Source organism: Oncorhynchus tshawytscha, unplaced genomic scaffold, assembly GCF_018296145.1.
Source record: "Oncorhynchus tshawytscha isolate Ot180627B unplaced genomic scaffold, Otsh_v2.0 Un_contig_8142_pilon_pilon, whole genome shotgun sequence".
NCBI classification, from domain to species: Eukaryota; Metazoa; Chordata; class Actinopteri; order Salmoniformes; family Salmonidae; genus Oncorhynchus; species Oncorhynchus tshawytscha.
The window spans coordinates 726,009-747,005 of record NW_024609817.1 but is presented as its reverse complement, the minus strand read 5'-3'; the positions used below and the strand labels follow the sequence as shown (position 1 = coordinate 747,005).

General features: G+C 45.0%; 1 protein-coding gene across 1 annotated transcript in view; it reads right to left on the bottom strand.

The window, feature by feature from the left end:
• Positions 1-20,997, bottom strand: part of adamtsl3 (ADAMTS-like 3) — a gene marked incomplete at its 3' end in the record, with an annotated part of 209,578 nt that overhangs the window by 86,328 nt on the left and 102,253 nt on the right. Inside the window, 4 exon segments of the mRNA XM_042318865.1 lie at positions 1,078-1,204; positions 10,311-10,547; positions 13,012-13,057; positions 20,781-20,908. Of these exon segments, the coding sequence (XP_042174799.1) occupies positions 1,078-1,204; positions 10,311-10,547; positions 13,012-13,057; positions 20,781-20,908 (538 nt within the window).

The window sequence follows — 20,997 nt, the reverse complement described above, 5'->3', positions numbered from 1 at the left end:
CTAACCCAGACCAGACCTGGGACAGAACACTAACCCAGGCCAGACCTGGGACAGAACACTTAACCCAGACCAGACCTGGGACAGAACACTAACCCAGAGACCAGACATAGACCAGACATAGGACAGAACAGTAACCCAGACCAGACCTGGGACAGAACACTAACCCAGACCAGACATAGGGCAGAACAGTAACCCAGACCAGACCTGGGACAGAACACTAACCCAGACCAGACCTGGTACAGAACACTAACCCAGACCAGACCTGGGACAGAACACTGACCCAGACCAGACATAGGGCAGAACAGTAACCCAGACTAGACCTGAGACAGAACACTAACCCAGGCTAGACCTGAGACAGAACACTAACCCAGACCAGACCTGGGACAGAACACTAACCCAGACCAGACCTGGAATAGAACACTGACCCAGACCAGACCTGGGACAGAACACTGACCCAGACCAGACATAGGACAGAACACTAACCCAGGCAAGACCTGACACAGAACACTAACCCAGGCTAGACCTGGGACAGAACACTAACCCAGGCCAGACCTGTGACAGAACACTAACCCAGGCTAGACTGGAGACAGAACACTAACCCATGCCAGAACACTAACCCAAAATAGACCTGGGACAGAACACAAACCCAGACCAGACCTGAGACAGAAAACTAACCCAGACCAGACCTGAGACAGGGCTCAGGACTTGAGGGATTGAGGGCCATTGGGGGCGATACTATATTGATGGCCAGAGAAAAGAGGGAGAAAGAGTGTATTTGAACAAGCATTGTGAACCTTGTTGGTGAGGGATATTTACATGGGCCTGGAAGAAGATGAGAGCTAGGGAGACTAGAGTGTATTTTCACAGCAGTTGTAAACCTGGTTGGGGGAGTGAGATGAAGTGAGATTGTGTTTACCTAGGGCCATAGGCGGACAAGGGAGAGAGACGATAATGTGTTTTCAACAGAGAGTGTGTTCACAACCTCTGTGTGTAAAGGTATTGATACAGGGTAGAAGGTCAGCTTAGAGAGGGAAGAGTAGATTGTTTCAGGCATTGCCGAGCTTGTTGTGTACCTACGTTCTTCCGGTGAGACGTGAGGCAGCGCCTGGCCCCGGACCAGCCGACAAGTAGAACCGTCGCCGGCACACACACCACAGTTGTCTTCCCTGGCACCGCTGCCCAGCTGTCTGTCACATCCCACCTCCTGCCAACACAAATATGGATGGAGAGGTGAGAAAGAGAGAGGGGGATTTGGTTTAGCATTTCTCTACAACCACAATAACATCTGCTAAACATGTGTATGTGAACAATAACATTTGAATTGGATAGAGAGGGGATGAACGGAGGCAGAGGGACAGAGAGTGGAGGGTGGTTACAAGAGAGGTATAGGAAAAGTGAGAGTGAGATGGACACACTGTACCCCCCCCACACACACACACACACGCTTCTCCTTTCAGGAATTCAGTTTATTTTCCCAGCTCAACGCTCCATCCATGCTCTCATCATTAATAAATAAACATTGGAAGGTAGAGGACTGGCCCCATTCTGTCACGTGTTAAACCCTGTTCTATTTCAGCCTGCTGTCTGTTCTATTCCTCACAGCCTTCTACACCATGTTCTCATCGCTACTGGAACTTTCACTTGCCTTTCAGATTCACCTCAGCATGTGACTAAGACCAAGTTTTGACCCCTCTATATAGACAAAACAGTAGTTCCAACCACAGCCCAGAATTAGACACCCAGTTGGAATTGGTTGTGACTCAGAACTAGGTAGACTACTGTACAGTGCCTACTGTATGTTTGAAGGTTGTGTGATGGATTTCAGATAGCAGTGAAATGTGTACCAGCTGTGTGGACGGCCTATGGAAGGCCCAGCTCATATGAAACCCCTCTATGTTTCTTTGCATGACAGAGAGAGACAGAGAGACAGAGAGAGAGAGAGCCAGAAAGAGAAACAGAGAGACAGAGAGAGAGCCAGAGAAAGAAACAGAGAGAGAGACAGAGACAGAGAGACAGACAGACATGGAGAGAGAGACAGAGCGAGAGAGAGCGAAAGAGAGAGAAAGAGAGAGAGACAGAGAGAGAGAGAAAGAGAGAGACAGAGAAACAAAGACAGAGAGAGAAAGAGAGAGAGACATAGTAATGTATGTAAATAAAGAAGGGACTGTCACCACTGTAGGCTATATTATTGACATCTATAAATTAATTGATTCCATCATTAGATTGATATATGCATTACCCACCTCTGGAATATCAAGTTAAACATTTCACAGCATGAAGGAAAACACTACATAAACTCAATCCATCATCTTCCTGATTATACAGTCTGTGTTTCTATTCCATTAGGTCTGCGAGAGCTCAATATCAACCTGTCTCTTTCTATTGCATTTCAACCTTTATGGAACGTTGCTACAGCCAAAGTGGTGTACATTTATTGAGAGAGTGTTTAAATGCAGAGGTTGCTGTCTGAACATCAGTGCATAAAAAGAGTTTAACGACCTAGGTCCACAAACCTGGGATTGGGGTTGTTGTGCACAATGAACATTACTGGCATTATACTTTCCATGAGGAAAGAAATGTTCCGGTTGTAGTTATTGTTTTTGTCCTGTTTTTTCTTAGTTTCTTTTCTGAACAATCTATTCATATTTTTGGAGGAACAAATAATCAATTTAGCCCATTCTTCAAAGATCCTCAAAGTTTCCAAAATAAGCAGTATGTGGCCAAGCCATACATCTGTTTTAAAGAAGTGACATGCAAAGCAAAAATAATAATAATAACCCCTTTTTATCTGAAATGGCAATCGCTAGTATAAATTATCCTAATAGAATCATATTATGTGTAAGCTGTGATGCCAAGGCAGCGAACCCGCTGCTGTCTGCTGAAGGGTAGGTCTTCATCTGTCTGCTGAAGGGTAGGAATTAATCTGTCTGCTGAAGGGTAGGTATTAATCTGTCTGCTGAAGGGTAGGTATTCATCTGTCTGCTGAAGGGTAGGTATTCCTCTGTCTGCTGAAGGGTAGGTATTCCTCTGTCTGCTGAAGGGTTCAGGTATTCATCTGTCTGCTGAAGGGTAGGTATTCATCTGTCTGCTGAAGGGTAGGTATTCATCTGTCTGCTGAAGGGTCTGCTGGTAGGTTCATCTGTCTGCTGAAGGGTAGGTATTCATCTGTCTGCTGAAGGGTAGGTATTCATCTGTCTGCTGAAGGGTAGGTATTCATCTGTCTGCTGAAGGGTAGGTATTCATCTGTCTGCTGAAGGGTAGGTATTCATCTGTCTGCTGAAGGGTAGGTATTCATCTGTCTGCTGAAGGGTAGGTATTCATCTGTCTGCTGAAGGGTAGGTATTCATCTGTCTGCTGAAGGGTAGGTATTCATCTGTCTGCTGAAGGGTAGGTATTCATCTGTCTGCTGAAGGGTAGGTATTCATCTGTCTGCTGAAGGGTAGGTATTCATCTGTCTGCTGAAGGGTAGGTATTCATCTGTCTGCTGAAGGGTAGGTCATCTGTCTGCTGATTCTGTCTGCTGAAGGGTAGGTATTCATCTGTCTGCTGAAGGGTAGGTATTCATCTGTCTGCTGAAGGGTAGGTATTCTCTGTCTGCTGAAGGGTAGGTATTCATCTGTCTGCTGAAGGGTAGGTATTCATCTGCTGAAGGGTAGGTATTCATCTGTCTGAAGGGTAGGTATTCATCTGTCTGCTGAAGGTAGGTATTCATCTGTCTGCTGAAGGGTAGGTATTCATCTGTCTGCTGAAGGGTAGGTATTCATCTGTCTGCTGAAGGGTAGGTATTCATCTGTCTGCTGAAGGGTAGGTATTCATCTGTCTGCTGAAGGGTAGGTATTCATCTGTCTGCTGAAGGGTAGGTATTCATCTGTCTGCTGAAGGGTAGGTATTCATCTGTCTGCTGAAGGGTAGGTATTCATCTGTCTGCTGAAGGGTAGGTATTCATCTGTCTGCTGAAGGGTAGGTATTCATCTGTCTGCTGAAGGGTAGGTATTCATCTGTCTGCTGAAGGGTAGGTATTCATCTGTCTGCTGAAGGGTAGGTATTCATCTGTCTGCTGAAGGGTAGGTATTCATCTGTCTGCTGAAGGGTAGGTATTCATCTGTCTGCTGAAGGGTAGGTATTCATCTGTCTGCTGAAGGGTAGGTAGGTTTCATCTGTCTGCTGAAGGGTAGGTATTCATCTGTCTGCTGAAGGGTAGGTATTCATCTGTCTGCTGAAGGGTAGGTATTCATCTGTCTGTCTGAAGGGTAGGTATTCATCTGTCTGCTGAAGGGGTAGGTGATTCATCTGTCTGCTGAAGGGTAGGTATTCATCTGTCTGCTGAAGGGTAGGTATTCATCTGTCTGCTGAAGGGTAGGTATTCATCTGTCTGCTGAAGGGTAGGTATTCATCTGTCTGCTGAAGGGTAGGTATTAAGGGTAGGTATTCATCTGTCTGCTGAAGGGTAGGTATTCATCTGTCTGCTGAAGGGTAGGTATCTGTCTGTATTCATCTGTCTGCTGAAGGGTAGGTATTCATCTGTCTGCTGAAGGGTAGGTATTCATCTGTCTGCTGAAGGGTAGGTATTCATCTGTCTGCTGAAGGGTAGGTATTCATCTGTCTGCTGAAGGGTAGGTATTCATCTGTCTGCTGAAGGGTAGGTATTCATCTGTCTGCTGAAGGGTAGGTATTCATCTGTCTGCTGAAGGGTAGGTATTCATCTGTCTGCTGAAGGGTAGGTATTCATCTGTCTGCTGAAGGGTAGGTATTCATCTGTCTGCTGAAGGGTAGGTATTCATCTGTCTGCTGAAGGGTAGGTATTCATCTGTCTGCTGAAGGGTAGGTATTCATCTGTCTGCTGAAGGGTAGGTATTCATCTGTCTGCTGAAGGGTAGGTATTCATCTGTCTGCTGAAGGGTAGGTATTCATCTGTCTGCTGAAGGGTAGGTATTCATCTGTCTGCTGAAGGGTAGGTATTCATCTGTCTGCTGAAGGGTAGGTATTCATCTGTCTGCTGAAGGGTAGGTATTCATCTGTCTGCTGAAGGGTAGGTATTCATCTGTCTGCTGAAGGGTAGGTATTCATCTGTCTGCTGAAGGGTAGGTATTCATCTGTCTGCTGAAGGGTAGGTATTCATCTGTCTGCTGAAGGGTAGGTATTCATCTGTCTGCTGAAGGGTGTCTGCTGAAGGGTAGGTATTCATCTGTCTGCTGAAGGGTAGGTATTCATCTGTCTGCTGAAGGGTAGGTATTCATCTGTCTGCTGAAGGGTAGGTATTCATCTGTCTGTCTCTGTCTGCTGAAGGGTAGGTATTCATCTGTCTGCTGAAGGGTAGGTATTCATCTGTCTGCTGAAGGGTAGGTATTCATCTGTCTGCTGAAGGGTAGGTATTCATCTGTCTGTCTGAAGGGTAGGTATTCATCTGTCTGCTGAAGGGTAGGTATTCATCTGTCTGCTGAAGGGTAGGTATTCATCTGTCTGCTGAAGGGTAGGTATTCATCTGTCTGCTGAAGGGTAGGTATTCATCTGTCTGCTGAAGGGTAGGTATTCATCTGTCTGCTGAAGGGTAGGTATTCCTGTCTGCTGAAGGGTAGGTATTCCTCTGTCTGCTGAAGGGTAGGTAGGTATTCCTCTGTCTGCTGAAGGGTCTGCTGAAGGGTAGGTATTCCTCTGTCTGCTGAAGGGTAGGTATTCATCTGTCTGCTGAAGGGTAGGTATTCATCTGTCTGCTGAAGGGTAGGTATTCATCTGTCTGCTGAAGGGTAGGTATTCATCTGTCTGCTGAAGGGTAGGTATTCATCTGTCTGCTGATGGGTAGGTATTCATCTGTCTGCTGAAGGGTAGGTATTCATCTGTCTGCTGATGGGTAGGTATTCATCTGTCTGCTGAAGGGTAGGTATTCCTCTGTCTGCGTTGTTAACCCAGGAGGTTTCATTGTGTTTATGCTTCATCCTTTATTTGAATGTATGTAATGTTCTTTCCTACTGAAGCGGCTTTATATTCATTTTCAACTGTCAAAAATAAACTCAGTCAATAAATCAATGAATTAAGAATGTATCATCTACATGAAAAATGCTCCCAAGTCCCAAGAAGTGCGAAAATAATCCAATAAAGTGAATGTGTTAGTTAACTATTACTAACTAACATCTGCTTCCAGCTCACCCTCTCAAACACATAGATCACCTGAACGCAGCTCACTTTACAGCTCACCCTCTCAAACACGTAACCCTCTCAAACACATAGATCCCCTGAACGCAGCTCACTTTACAGCTCACCCTCTCAAACACGTAGATCCCTGAACGCAGCTCACTTTACAGCTCACCCTCTCAAACACGTAGATCCCTGAACGCAGCTCACTTTACAGCTCACCCTCTCAAACACATAGATCCCCTGAACGCAGCTCACTTTACAGCTCACCCTCTCAAACACATAGATCACCTGAACGCAGCTCACTTTACAGCTCACCCTCTCAAACACATAGATCCCTGAACGCAGCTCACTTTACAGCTCACCCTCTCAAACACGCTCAGCTCACTTTACAGCTCACAAACACATAGATCACCTGAACGCAGCTCACTTTACAGCTCACCCTCTCAAACACGTAGATCACCTGAACGCAGCTCACTTTACAGCTCACAGATCACCTGAACTTTCCAGCTCACCCTCTCAAACACATAGATCACCTGTCAGCTCATCACCTGATCACCTGAACGCAGCTCACTTTCCAGCTCACCCTCTCAAACACGTAGATCACCTGAACGCAGCTCACTTTACAGCTCACCCTCTCAAACACATAGATCACCTGAACGCAGCTCACTTTACAGCTCACCCTCTCAAACACGTAGATCCCCTGAACGCAGCTCACTTTCCAGCCCACTTTCACTAACTCAAAGAGTTCTCTCTTTCAGATGATACAGTAATAGCATAAAGTACATGTTTAAGGGTGATACTGGCTATGTAATGTACAGTGTGTCTTGATCGGTCACTGTTGTTAGCCCAGTACAGGAATGTACCATCTACATAAGACATAATGCCAATGTTCACAGCTCAACGTCAGAGTCATCGGTTCCTCGTGGACCACAGCCACGACATATTGGTGCTATTCCAGCACCAGCACACCTGATTCAACTAGTCAGCTAATCGTCAAACCTTTAAGTAGTGAAATCTGGTGGAACTGTTGGAGGTCTGGAGGAACGGCTTGGGAGACATTGGTTTAGAGCAGGTGTGTCAAGCTCATTTTGCACCGAGGTCCAGAGGGCCACATTGAAAATGGGTTATGTTTCCTCGCCCTCTGGTTTAGAGGATGAGGCGTGGGGTTTGGGGAACCAAACTCACATGTTTTACATGGTATCCAACACTGATGTCTGTATATGTAATGTTGTATTTAGATGGCATATTTGTCTTGAAATGGTGAAGAACAGAGTTTGTGCTCCAGACTCTGTGGGAATAGCAGCCAGCATAACAAACCCAATATGACTTACCTGGCCAGCAGTCCCAGTAAACACAAACACTCCTTATACCCATTATATACACACCACTTAGAGGGCAGAATCCATGAAGTACCGTGCAGAGCTATTTGACTTCAAGCACAGAACATGGTCAGAAAAAGACAGATCTTGACATCGCAGCTCCTTGTCTCACACACACACACACACACACACACACACACACACACACACACACACACACACACACACACACACACACACACACACACACACACACACACACACACACACACACACACACACACACACACTTGAGAATGTCTATGGGTAGTATAACATGGAGGTTCTATTTGGGTTGAACAAGCACTTTGTCATGGTCCCATGAAGACAGCTTCGTACTGTAGCTTGCTGATATACAGGATACTTAGAGAAGTATCAGTAACAAGTTAATGCCTTGTGGGACTAAGTAATGTCCCTCGTTCCCTGTTAAGTTATCATGGCCTGGCACTGTATGAGTGTACTTTTAAGGATTTGCATAAAGAGGGTCTACTTCCTTAATGGATGAAGTGGATAGGTGAATTTCCGCTTGGCTAGACACACAACAGTGTGCATTCCTCTCTGGCCTAGAACTGCTACAGGTCCCAAATAGCACTCTATTCCCTATGATATAGTGCAGTGCTTTTGACTAGAGCACATAGGGTTCTGGTCAAAAGGAGTGTACTATACAGGGGATAGGGTACCATTTGGGATGCAGACCTAGTCTAGCACTGTGTTCTAGTGCACTACAGCATATGATGTGGGGAATCTGTCTTTCTGAAACAAGTGTCGTACCTTCTGTGTCTCTCTCTCTCTCTCTCCTTCCTCCTGTCGTACCTTCTGTGTGTCTCTCTCTACTTCCTCCTGCTGTACTTTCTGTGTCTCTCTCTCTTTCCTCCTGTCGTACCTTCTGCATCTCTCTCGGTCTTTCGCCCTCTCTATTCTCTCTGTCTCTCCTTCCTCCTGCCGTACCTCCACTTCTCTTTCTATTCTCTCTCTCCTTCCTACCATCGTACCTCCACTTCTCTTTCTATTCTCTCTCTCCTTCCTACCATCGTACCTCCACTTCTCTTTCTATTCTCTATCTCCTTCCTACCATCGTACCTCCACTTCTCTTTCTATTCTCTCTCTCCTTCCTCCCATCGTACCTCCATTTCTCTTTCTATTCTCTCTCTCCTTCCTCCCATCGTACCTCCACTTCTCTTTCTATTCTCTCTCTCCTTCCTCCCATCGTACCTCCACTTCTCTTTCTATTCTCTCTCTCCTTCCTCCCATCGTACCTCCACTTCTCTTTCTATTCTCTCTCTCCTTCCTCCCATCGTACCTCCACTTCTCTTTCTATTCTCTCTCTCCTTCCTCCTGCCGTACCTCCACTTCTCTTTCTATTCTCTCTCTCCTTCCTCCCGTCGTACCTCCACTTCTCTTTCTATTCTCTCTCTCCCTCCTCCTGTCACACTTCCTCTCCCTCTCTCTCTCCCTCCTTCCTCACACCTCCAGTTCTCTATCTCTCTACTTCTCTCTCTCTCTCTCTCCCTCCTTCCTCACACCTCCAGTTTTCTGTCTCTCTACTTCTCTCTCTCTCTCTCTCCCCTTCCTCCAGTTATACAGCCTCAGACAGACGTTTTAATAAAGCACCTATCCAGAGAAGAGGATATGGCAACATTGATCATCAGTCTGTGGTTCCTAAAACAATCACTTCTAGCCTAAAACTAGAACCCAGAGCTTCTGACATGCAACATGGAGAGGAGAAATATTTTCCATGTTTAAGATCATTTTTTAGGAACTTCCTATTTCTGACATGTGGTTTTAGATCAGCCTTTGCTACAGCAGCTGCCATGTGGATTCACAAAGAGGAAATACAGTACGATTGTTCAAGAACAACGATTATTGAGAAATATTGCAGAAGATCAGAAGTTCTCAGACTGTTTTTCACTGTAATAGTTTGTAAATATTCATGTAGTCTTTACTGTGGCCCACAAAGAAAAAACAAATACTTCAAGCAGTGATCCAGTCTTGAGCCATTTGATTGTATCGTGTCATATTGTACATCGTGTCCCCTGATCTGTCATTGACATGGCTGATTAACTTTCTGGAACCACAATGGCTGCCCTGACACAGTCCAGGTGGGTGACACATTGGTGGTGGATGAGGTGTCTTTCCCTCCCCATGCAATCTAAAGTGCTATGAGCACATGGAAAAGTGCTATATAAATCCAGTCCTTATTATACAAGATATTACTATAATATCATCATATTGTAATAATATACGAGTTTCCCTCGTACTTTGATCAGGCACAGATAGGGCCTTACCTGTGTAGAGAACATGCCCTTTGCCCTTCCAGTCTCCTAAGTGTCATTTTGGGTGGTGGTATAATTCCCCCCCCTATTCCCAGTCTGCCCTGTACTGAGATTACAAGCCCGGTTGAGAGATACGGTCACCGGTCGAGTGTCTGTCTATCTACCTAGTTTAAATACAACAGTACTTCAACAGCAGCATAACATTTGATTTAGCTTACATCATCATCAATATTGCGTCTGGTTGGCTGATAGGCAGCAGAGAGAGAGGCAGAAAGATATCAAACAATCAGGAAAATAAATGGAGCGAGCTAACTAGCAGATTTACATCGATCACCAACATCAATGATCAGCTGATAGCCCATCCTATTTTCCCCATGTCAATCATGTCTTTAGGAGATACTGTAACTAGCTTGCTTACAATTTGTGATGATGAGTTTGTCTTGTTGCAGAAAAAAATGCCCCCTGAAAGGTCTGTGGACGGCCCTGACTTTGAGCATCTGGAAAAGTGCTTCATAATATCCATCCAAACAATCAGTCAGTATCTCACCTGACAGACCCCACTGATGCACATATCCAGGGCGTCGGCCCGGCAACGTGTTCCGTCTAGAACCTTAGGTGCCAGCTCCACTGTTAGGCTCCTCCCCCGCGCCTGGCACCGCAGGGCGCACGCAGCCGAGGGTTCATAGGGCACGGGAATCCACTCGTATACCATTCCCTGGTACCTGATGTCATTGTGGGCGGAGCACTGCTGGGCTCGGAAGTCTCCCGACTCGACGGGACAGTCCTGGGGAAGAAGGGAGGAGAGGAAAGAAAAGGAAGATAGAGAAGGATAAGATGGCTCGGCAGAGGGAACAAACAGAAGAGATAACAGCTTACAGTGGGGCAAAAAAGTATTTAGTCAGCCACCAATTGTGCAAGTTCTCCCACTTAAAAAGATGAGAGAGGCCTGTAATTTTCATCATAGGTACACTTCAACAATGACAGACAAAATGAGAAAAAATGTCCAGAAAATCACATTGTAGGATTTTAAATTTATTTATTTGCAAATTATGGTGGAAAATAAGTATTTGGTCACCTACAAACAAGCAATATTTCTGGCTCTCACAGACCTGTAACTTCTTCTTTAAGAGGCTCCTCTGTCCTCCACTCGTTGCCTGTATTAATGGCACCTGTTTGAACTTGTTGTCAGTAAAAAAGACACCTGTCCACAACCTCAAACAGTCACACTCCAAACTCCACTATGGCCAAGACCAAAGAGCTGTCAAAGAACACCAGAAACAAAATTGTAGACCTGCACCAGGCTGGGAAGATTGCATCTGCAATAGGTAAGCAGCTTGGTTTGAAGAAATCAACTGTGGGAGCAATTATTAGGAAATGGAAGACATACAAGACCACTGATAATCTCCCTCGATCTGGGGCTCCACTCAAGATCTTACCCATTGGGATCAAAATGATCACAAGAACGGTGAGCAAAAATCCCAGAACCACACGGGGGGACCTAGTGAATGACCTGCAGAGAGCTGGGACCAAAGTAACAAAGCCTACCATCAGTAACACACTATGCCGCCAGGGACTCAAATCCTGCAGTGCCAGACGTGTCCCCCTGCTTAAGCCACTACATGTCCAGGCCCGTCTGAAGTTTGCTAGAGAGCATTTGGATGATCCAGAAGAAGATTGGGAGAATGTCATATGGTCAGATGAAACCAAAATATAACTTTTGGTCAAAACTCAACTCGTTGTGTTTGGAGGACAAAGAATGCTGAGTTGCATCCAAAGAACACCATACCTACTGTGAAGCATGGGGGTGGAAACATCATGCTTTGGGGCTGTTTTTCTGCAAAGGGACCAGGACGACTGATCCGTGTAAAGGAAAGAATGAATGGGGCCATGTATCGTGAGATTTTGAGTGAAAACCTCCTTCCATCAGCAAGGGCATTGAAGACGAAACGTGGTTGGGTCTTTCAGCATGACAATGATCCCAAACACACCTCCCGGGCAACGAAGTTGTGGCTTCGTAAGAAGCATTTCAAGGTCCTGGAGTGGCCTAGCCAGTCTCCAGATCTCAACCCCATAGAAAATCTTTGGAGGGAGTTGAAAGTCCGTGTTGCCCAGCAACAGCCCCAAAACATCACTGCTCTAGAGGAGATCTGCATGGAGGAATGGGCCAAAATACCAGCAACAGTGGGTGAAAACCTTGTGAAGACTTACAGAAAACGTTTGACCTCTGTCATTGCCAACAAAGGGTATATAAGAAAGTATTGAGATAAACTTTTGTTATTGACCAAATACTTATTTTCCACCATAATTTGCAAATAAATTCATTAAAAATCCTATAATGTGATTTTCAGGATTTTTTTTTCTCATTTTGTCTGTCATAGTTGAAGTGTACCGATGATGAAAATTACAGGCCTCTCTCATCTTTTTAAGTGGGAGAACTTGCACAATTGGTGGCTGACTAAACACTTTTTTGCCCCACTGTACATGTGGAAGACCCAACTCTTTGCCAACAGCGAGCCTTTACTAAGTCTCTCCTTAGGCCTTGCTTTACGCGCACACACACACAGACACGCACGCACACACACGCACAGACACACACAGACGCACAGACGCACGCAGGCAGACAGACAGACAGACGCACGCACACGCACACAGACACACACACACAGACACACCCTCCCTCTCTTTCTCATTGAACTACATGGATGGGACTTCATAAAGTCAAGTGTTTCTCTCTCTCTTGCTTTGTTGATATCCATCTCTTTCACACCGGGAGCGGTGGTCTAAATATTATGCTGGGAACTCATCCCACTGGTCATGATTGAAATCATAGCTCGTCTGCAATACATTCCAGACACAAACCACCTCAATAGAGTAATAGAAACAGTACAGACTAGTCTATCTTTGATTCAAATGCTGTGAGAACGACTGTGGTTCCGCTGCTGAGAATAGACTGAAGGCATGTTGATATGAGCTTGTTTTCTTCTATTCATTGATGGAACGTATGATTTTACCATGAGGTCACCCACAGTGCTGAACATGACTGTCAAATACACTGGCGACTGACAATATTGAGCCAGTGCTTCTCACTGTTACCAGCAAAGTTATAAGCTGGAATAGAAAAGTTATAACAATATATTACCAGTTATAAACTGGAATAGGACTAATAACAAGTTATATGTGTTACATTCATAAGCTTTGGAAATGACTGTTGTAGTCTGTTGAGGCTTCATAGCGTAGACTAGACTTACCATGTTACTGCACGTTCTGTAGCGGATATTCTTGCCTTCACAGTTCCTACAAAGCAAAATAACAAACCAACATTGTTAGTACAAATTGAAACCAACGGTTAACAAGGAAATGGTTTGGGCTTGAGTGTGATGGTTAATAAAAAGGTTTATTTTTGACGGGAAAGCTATATAACATACACCATATCAAACACGTATAATAGAATAGCTTAATATCCCTCAGGGAAATCTGTTTTGTAACAAAGAAAAGCACCATTACACAGAAACGTCTACAACAACAGTGGTGTTTTGTTAGTTTCTTGGGAAGGCTCAGGAGTTACACCTTTGTGAGTCTGGAGGATCGTGGCTGGAGTCAAATCGGGACTGACAGACATTTCATCCTGAATTATAGCTGCCTGTCTCTGACACACACACACACACACACACACACACACACACACACACCTGTCAGACCAAACCACGCTTCATCTGCCAACGATCAGATCTCATCGAGCCAACGACCGTCTCAGGACCCCCTCTGGGCTTAAACAAGCAAATCAACCTCTCTCACACAACAAACACGCACACACACACACACACACACACACACTCTGACACCCTCCCACACACACACACTAATCGGTTCACCTCACTCTGTCAAAACCAACTCCTGCCTCGTCTGAAATCCACCACAGCGTAACACTCCATTCCCTCCCCCTTCCTACACCGTATGGACACGCTACAAAATCTGTTCCACCTTGTTAGAAACGATAACTGCAGCCCATCACCCAGTGTGTGTTAACTTCCACTTCGTTACATTTCTCATTCTCACCCCCGGGGGTAGAATAACATTGGTCTAAACTGGTAGCAGCTCATTTGTTCGGGGCAATGCCCCAAATGGCACCCTATTCCCTACACAGTGCACTACTTTCGACCAGAGCCTTATGGGCCCTGGTCAAAATTAGTACACTACATTGGGAATAGGATGCCATTTGGGATGCAAAGCGGATGTTAAAAAGCTTCAGTCTAATCGTCCATTAGGGTGAACGGGGAGTTGGAGACCACACTATGGCCATTCAGCCTGCTCCAAGGAAAAGCAGGCACCGAGGCAGAGTAGGAATGTCTCTGTCTTAACGAACCAATTAATGGCTTTCCCTCATCGAGATGAATCACACATCCACACTGGGTTATACGTATAGGCTGGAGACAGGCACATACACATACATACAGACATACACGGACACACACGGACATGCACGCTTAGCCACAAGCACACACACACACGGCTGTGTGTAGACCATGCTTTCAGGGTCTAGGAATGTCTATGAGGTGGCTATTTGTCTTCTAGCGGACAAACAGAGAGCAAAAGTCCACAGACATGAGGAAGGATAGGCAGCACTGTGTCTAATGGTGTAGGGTGAAGTTGCCCCTTGACACTGATCTTGGGTCAGTGTTGTGTTTTCTCCACTATTAGTTAAGGTTAGGGGGAGGGTAAACTGATCCTAGATCTGTACCTAGGGGCAAACTTCACCCCGGAGCGTGTCTAACAGAGTAAACCAAATCTAGCATTATCAGGTGTGTAAGTGCTGGGTAGGAACAAAAGCCTGCATACCCTGCAGCTCTCCAGGACCGGGATTGAAAAGAATAGTGCTGCTCTAATTCAAGTCTAGACAGATATTCCTAGACAGATATTTCCTCCCAGTCACTGGATGTTTCTATAAGGACAGATGAAGTTAGCAGGAGTCTGGGGGGAGGGGCCTTAGAGAAGACAAGGCGCTGGGCACACAGCGTCTGACGTCCAAGAGCAACATGGGGCCAGACACTACCCCAGTTTGTCTGTGTATCTCTCTCTCTCTGTGTGTGTGTGTGTGTGTGTGTGTGTGTGTGTGTGTGTGTGTGTGTGTGTGTGTGTGTGTGTGTGTGTGTGTGTGTGTGTGTGTGTGTGTGTGTGTGTGTGTGTGTGTGTGTGTGTGTGTGTGTGTGTGTGTGTGTGTGTGTGTGTGTGTGTGTGTGTGTGCGTGCGTGCGTGTGTGTGTGTGTGTGTGTGTGTGTGTGTGTGTGTGTGTGAGTGTGTGAGTGTATCTCTCTCTGTGTGTGTGTTTTATGTCTGGAGTAAGCTGGAGTGGGGCAGGGAGAAAGAGATGACAGTAGACTTAAGGTGTTCTCTGCAGTCTTTCTATGTTCCCCTTCATCTACACAGGCAGCTATTCTGCTGGCTTAACCCTAACACCTGACACACACACACAATCCCAGTGCGCTCGAGCAGGTGTGTTGGCTGATGCAGGGAATGGGAGATATTGCTCAAATAACTGTGTAAATCTCCCTGTGGGGGAAGCAGGCAAATCAAGCCCACAATCACTTCCAGACTTCTACACTCATTTAATCAATGAAGGGAAGTCAGGACAGAGGTCTGAGGCTGTGTTTCAAATGGTACACTATTACCTATAAAGTGCACTACGTTTGGGGAAAATAATCTGATTGGTGAACTGGAATAATTGTTATCTCATCAACAACCCCTAAATACCTACAGATATGGCCACTTATCATTCAGTTAAGTTGTGTCCCAAATGGCACCCTATTCCCTACTGTATATAGTGCATACAGTGCCTTCAGGAGGTATTCATACCCCTTGACTTATTTTGATTAAATTGATGTATTTTCTCAGCCATGTACACACAATAACCCTTAGGGACAAAGTGAAAAGATTTTAGAAATGTTTGCAAATGTATGTAAAATGAAATACAGACATATCTAAACTACATATGTAATCACACACCTGAGAAAATACTTTTTTACCTGTTATTCTTTTAAAAATGGTTTGTCAAATTGGTCATTGATCACTGCTAAACAACACATTGTCATGTCTTGCCATAGATTTTCAAGTAGATTTAAGTCAAAACTGTAACTAGGTCACTCTGGAACATTCTCTGTCTTCTTGGTAAGAAACTCCAGTGTAGATTTGGATCTGCTGAAAGGTGAATTCATCTCCCAGTGTCTAGTGGAAAGCAGATTGAACTAGGTTTCCCTCTAGGATTTTGCCTGTGCTTAGCTCCATTCCATTTATTTTTTATCCTGAAAAACTTTACCATGAACAATTACTGTCACTTGTGCTCCCTCTCTGGCCTCTAGGTCACCAGTCTGCTCGTCATGGCCCACACCGGTCACCATCGGAACGCATAATTGCGCATTATGACACTCACCTGGACTCCATCACCTACTTGATTAACTGCCCTATATTTGCAACTCCTTTTGGTTCCTTCCCCAGTCATCATTGTTTCTGTTCCTGTTTCATGTCAGTGCACAGTTTGTGTTACGTGTTTGTTTCATTTATTAATTAAATGTTTTCACTCCCTGAACTTGCTTCCCGACTCGCAGATTACAGCGTTACAATTACAAGCATACCCATAACATGATGCAGCCAATATGGAGAGTGTTACTCAGTAATGTGTTGTATTGGATTTGCCCGAAATATAACACTTTGTATTCAGGACAGAAAGTTAATTGCTTTGCCACATTTTTTGCAGTATTCATTTAGTGTTTCCCTTTTTGCATACAGGATGCATATTTTGGAATATTTTTATTCTGTACAAGCGTAGAGTAACTACAATGTTGTTGATCCATCTTCAGTGTTCTTCTATGATAGCCATTAAACTCTGTAACTGTTTTAGAGTCACCATTGGCCTCATGGTGAAATCCCTGAGCGGTTTCCTTCCTCTCTGGCAACTGAGTTAGGAAGGATGTCTGTATCTTTGTAGTGATTGGGTGTATTGATACACCATCCAAAGTGTAATTAATAACTTCACCATGCTCACAGGGCTATTCAGTGTCTGCAGTATGTTCTCTCTGTTACTACACGGCAAGAGGTACCGGAGTACCAAGTCTACCCAACAGCCATCAGACTGATGAATAGTTCATTAAACGGCTACCTGGACTTTCAGATTTTTACACCCTATCTATATGTACATAGTACTTCAATCAATTACCTAACCAATCCTTAAAGTACATATTATCTCGATCAATCACCCCAACTACTTGATACCCAGTACACTGACTCGGTACCGATATTCCTTGTATTTAGCCTCGGAATTTTTTATTATCCCCCATATATTTTGTTATGCTAATAATTGTTATGCTAAGAATACTTTCTGAAGGTACTGTATGTACTCCCTATAGACAGGTTGGTTGTTTAGAAACAAAAGCCATGCATGCGCAACTATGGGGCAAAACAAACATGATGACACAAACGGCTCCACGCATGTGTCTGCATGCGCCATCATGCGCATGTTGAGTTTGTCTATCCCCACCAGACTCGATCAGGACACGCAGGTTCAAATATCAAAATGCACTCTGAACCAACTATATTAATTTGGGAACAGTTCAAAACACATATGAAACATTAATTCCCATTTAGCTAGTTTGCTGATGCTAGATCATTTGTCCTGGGAGATAAACATTGGGTTGTTATTTTAACTGAAATGTACAATGTCCTTTTTTTTGCTGGATCTTTGTATAATTTGGACCAATTTTGAGTCACACAATTGTGTGTTTTCTACTCCAACAATTAATTCATGGATAAAAGGGGAATCCTAGTTAGTTTCTAGTAATCTCTCTTTTATGGCAGTTGGCAACCAACTTTAAGGTGCATTACTGTAACCAACTGCACTGGAGTGTGGACCTCATTCATTTTTCAATCACCGATGTAGGGATATGCTCCTAAAAACCAATGAGGAGATGGGAGAGGCAGGACTTGCAGCGCGTCATGCATCTAAAATAGAATCAGGTTCTATTTCAGCATCTAGCTACGTAGACGCTTGTTGACGCGTGCAAACAGTTTGGATGAATGACTGAATAACATGTATGTGCACATTTATTTTGCAATGCTAGCGCACGCAATGCAAGCAGTGCGGTCAGCATGTTAGATTGTTGATAACATGTAAACTATATTTGGTATCCAATATTTATTGAAAACATAAATACAATTGCACAATAATCACTTGTCTCTCAAATTCATCATTACAGTTATTGGTCAGCTAGCTAGTCATTTTTTTGCCATATTAGCATAAACATGACATTAGTCAAAACAAGACATGGTTTCAAGAACAAACGTAAGGAAGTCCAGAGAGTACAAATTAATAAATAAAATATGTATCTCATTATCACCACATAAATCCTTTTTTGTCTACATACACAATAAGCACCTCATCAAGAAGCCCTGTTGCTGTGTTGACTGCAATGTGCTCGTGGGGAATTTAAGCCCTGAGCAATGCCTGACAGGCATCCCTGTCTCCCAGGCTGTGTGGCACACCCAAGACCACAGCCAATCTCATGCAAGGAACAACGCAGCTAACTTGGTTAGTATTATGAGCTAGCTAGTTAGGTAGGTAGTCTTGTTAGCTATCTAGCTAGCTTGTTATCTATGCTGGTTGTTAGCTTGCATAGCTTATACTGTACATGTATAATTATAAGGGACACTTCATGTTTCGTGGATAAAATGTATATTTTTCAGTGGGTGAGCTCCATTCCTGACAGGCTGTAAAACATGAAGTGTACCTTACAATTATAAACGTATACATTATGCAAGCTAACAACCAGCATAGATAACTAGCTAGCTAGCTCACTCACAAGACTAGCCAAGTTAGCTGTGTTGTTGCTTGCATGCGATTGGCTGTGGGGTGCGGCAAGCTGCCTGTCAGGCATCGTTCAGGGCTTAAATGACCCACGAGGGCTAAGATGGCCCCACGACCTCTTAGCTCAACACACAGACTTCTGCCCCATTGAAGCGTGTGTATCGTTTTCGTAACGTTGTCAGCTAACCCATCTATAGTGCACTACTTTTGACCAGGGCCCAAAGTCTGGTAAAAAGGAATGCACTGCGTAGCGAAACGGGTGTCACTTGGGACGTAGCAGAACTATGTCAAAAAGTAAGATAAACAACAGTCATATGTATTGTAGTTACACCACTTCCTATTGCATTAACACAAGATACCCTTGTCAATGTCTTTGAAAGGCCAAAGAGAGGGACGTTAAAAAGGAAAGATATACATCTGTGTCCCATCAGTAACCCTACACCCCTCTGAGCACCACTCTTAACACACAGGAAACATTCAATTGAGCAACGATGATCCCAATTTGACAGAGCAGGGTAATAAAATCTCCCCTGAATCGGTCCAAAGGTCAATACTGTGTGTGTGTGTAATTGTCTTCTCCCTGTTTCTATTATAAATGGATACATGATTCATTCCAAAATCACTGTTGCCAATTAACCCTGTTTAGTAGCTCTATCGTTTGATTTGTATTTTTATATTTGTGCTGTTGTAAACCATTTTACTTTTCATATTTGAGTCATTTAGCAGACGCTCTTGTCCAGAACAACTTACAGTAGTGAGTGCATACATTTCCATACCTTTTCGTACTGATCACCCGTGGGAATTGAACCCACAACCCTGGCATTGTCATGCTCTACCAACTGAGCCACATGGGTATGATTCTGGCAGAGAGTAATTTCCCAACACTAAGGTGATGCACAGGTTGAGTAGTGTTCAGAACAATGGAGAATAATACCAATGTTGTGCTAGGAGGGATGTGTGTGTCTACGTGTGTCTGTGTGTCTGTCTGTTTGTCTGTCTGTTCCTCTGTTTGTCTGTATGCGTCTGCGTGTAGTTCCAGGAGTAAACTCACTACCATTAGGATGCAATGTGTCGTAGATTGGATATAATGTGAATGACTGGCAGCTCTTCTCCCATAAAGTTGACCCTTGTTGCTCTCTAAAGAGAATGTAAACTGTAACATCTAATGATTTACAGGATTTAACCTTCCATCCTCCCCAGGATCTAACCTCCCATCCTCCCCAGGATCTAACCTCCCATCCTCCCCAGGATCTAACCTCCCATCCTCCCCAGGATCTAACCTCCCATCCTCCCCAGGATCTAACCTCCCATCCTCCCCAGGATCTAACCTCCCATCCTCCCCAGGATCTAACCTCCCATCCTCCCCAGGATCCCTCCCATCCTCCCCAGGATTTAACCTTCCATCCTCCCCAGGATCTAACCTCTCATCCTCCCCAGGATCTAACCTCCCATCCTCCCCAGGATCTAACCTCTCATCCTCCCCAGGATCTAACCTCCCATCCTCCCCAGGATCTAACCTCCCATCCTCCCCAGGATCTAACCTCCCATCCTCCCCAGGATCTAACCTCCCATCCTCCCCAGGATCGAATCTCCCATCCTCCCCAGGATCTAACCTCCCATCAGGATCTAACCTCCCATCCTCCCCAGGATCTAATCTCCCATCCTCCCCAGGATCTAACCTCCCATCCTCCCCAGGATCGAATCTCCCATCCTCCCCAGGATCTAACCTCCCATCAGGATCTAACCTCCCATCCTCCCCAGGATTTAATCTCCCATCCTCCCCAGGATCTAACCTCTCATCCTCCCCAGGATCTAACCTCCCATCCTCCCCAGGATCTAACCTCCCATCCTCCCCAGGATCTAACCTCCCATCCTCCCCAGGATCTAACCTCCCACCCTCCCCAGGATCTAATCTCCCACCCTCCCCAGGATCTAACCTCCCATCCTCCCCAGGATGTAACCTCCCATCCTCCCCATGATCTAATCTCTCATCCTCCCCAGGATCTAACCTCCCATCCTCCCCAGGATGTAACCTCCCATCCTCCCCAGGATCTAATCTCCCATCCTCCCCAGGATAGAACCTCCCATCCTCCCCAGGATGTAACCTCCTATCCTCCCCAGGATAGAACCTCCCATCCTCCCCAGGAATGTGTGTGTGATACTGACCCTCCGTTGAGACACCTGCGTAGAGAGTAAGAGGCCCCGCCTCCACAGGTGCGTGAGCAGTCGCTCCAGGTGCCCCATGCATCCCAGCCACTGTCCCCGCCCTCATCTGATCCAGTCATACGAGACGCCTGAGAGAGAGAGGGGAAAGAGGTTAGAGTATACCTTACACATGCATGGCACGCACGCATGTACACACACACACACACACACACACACA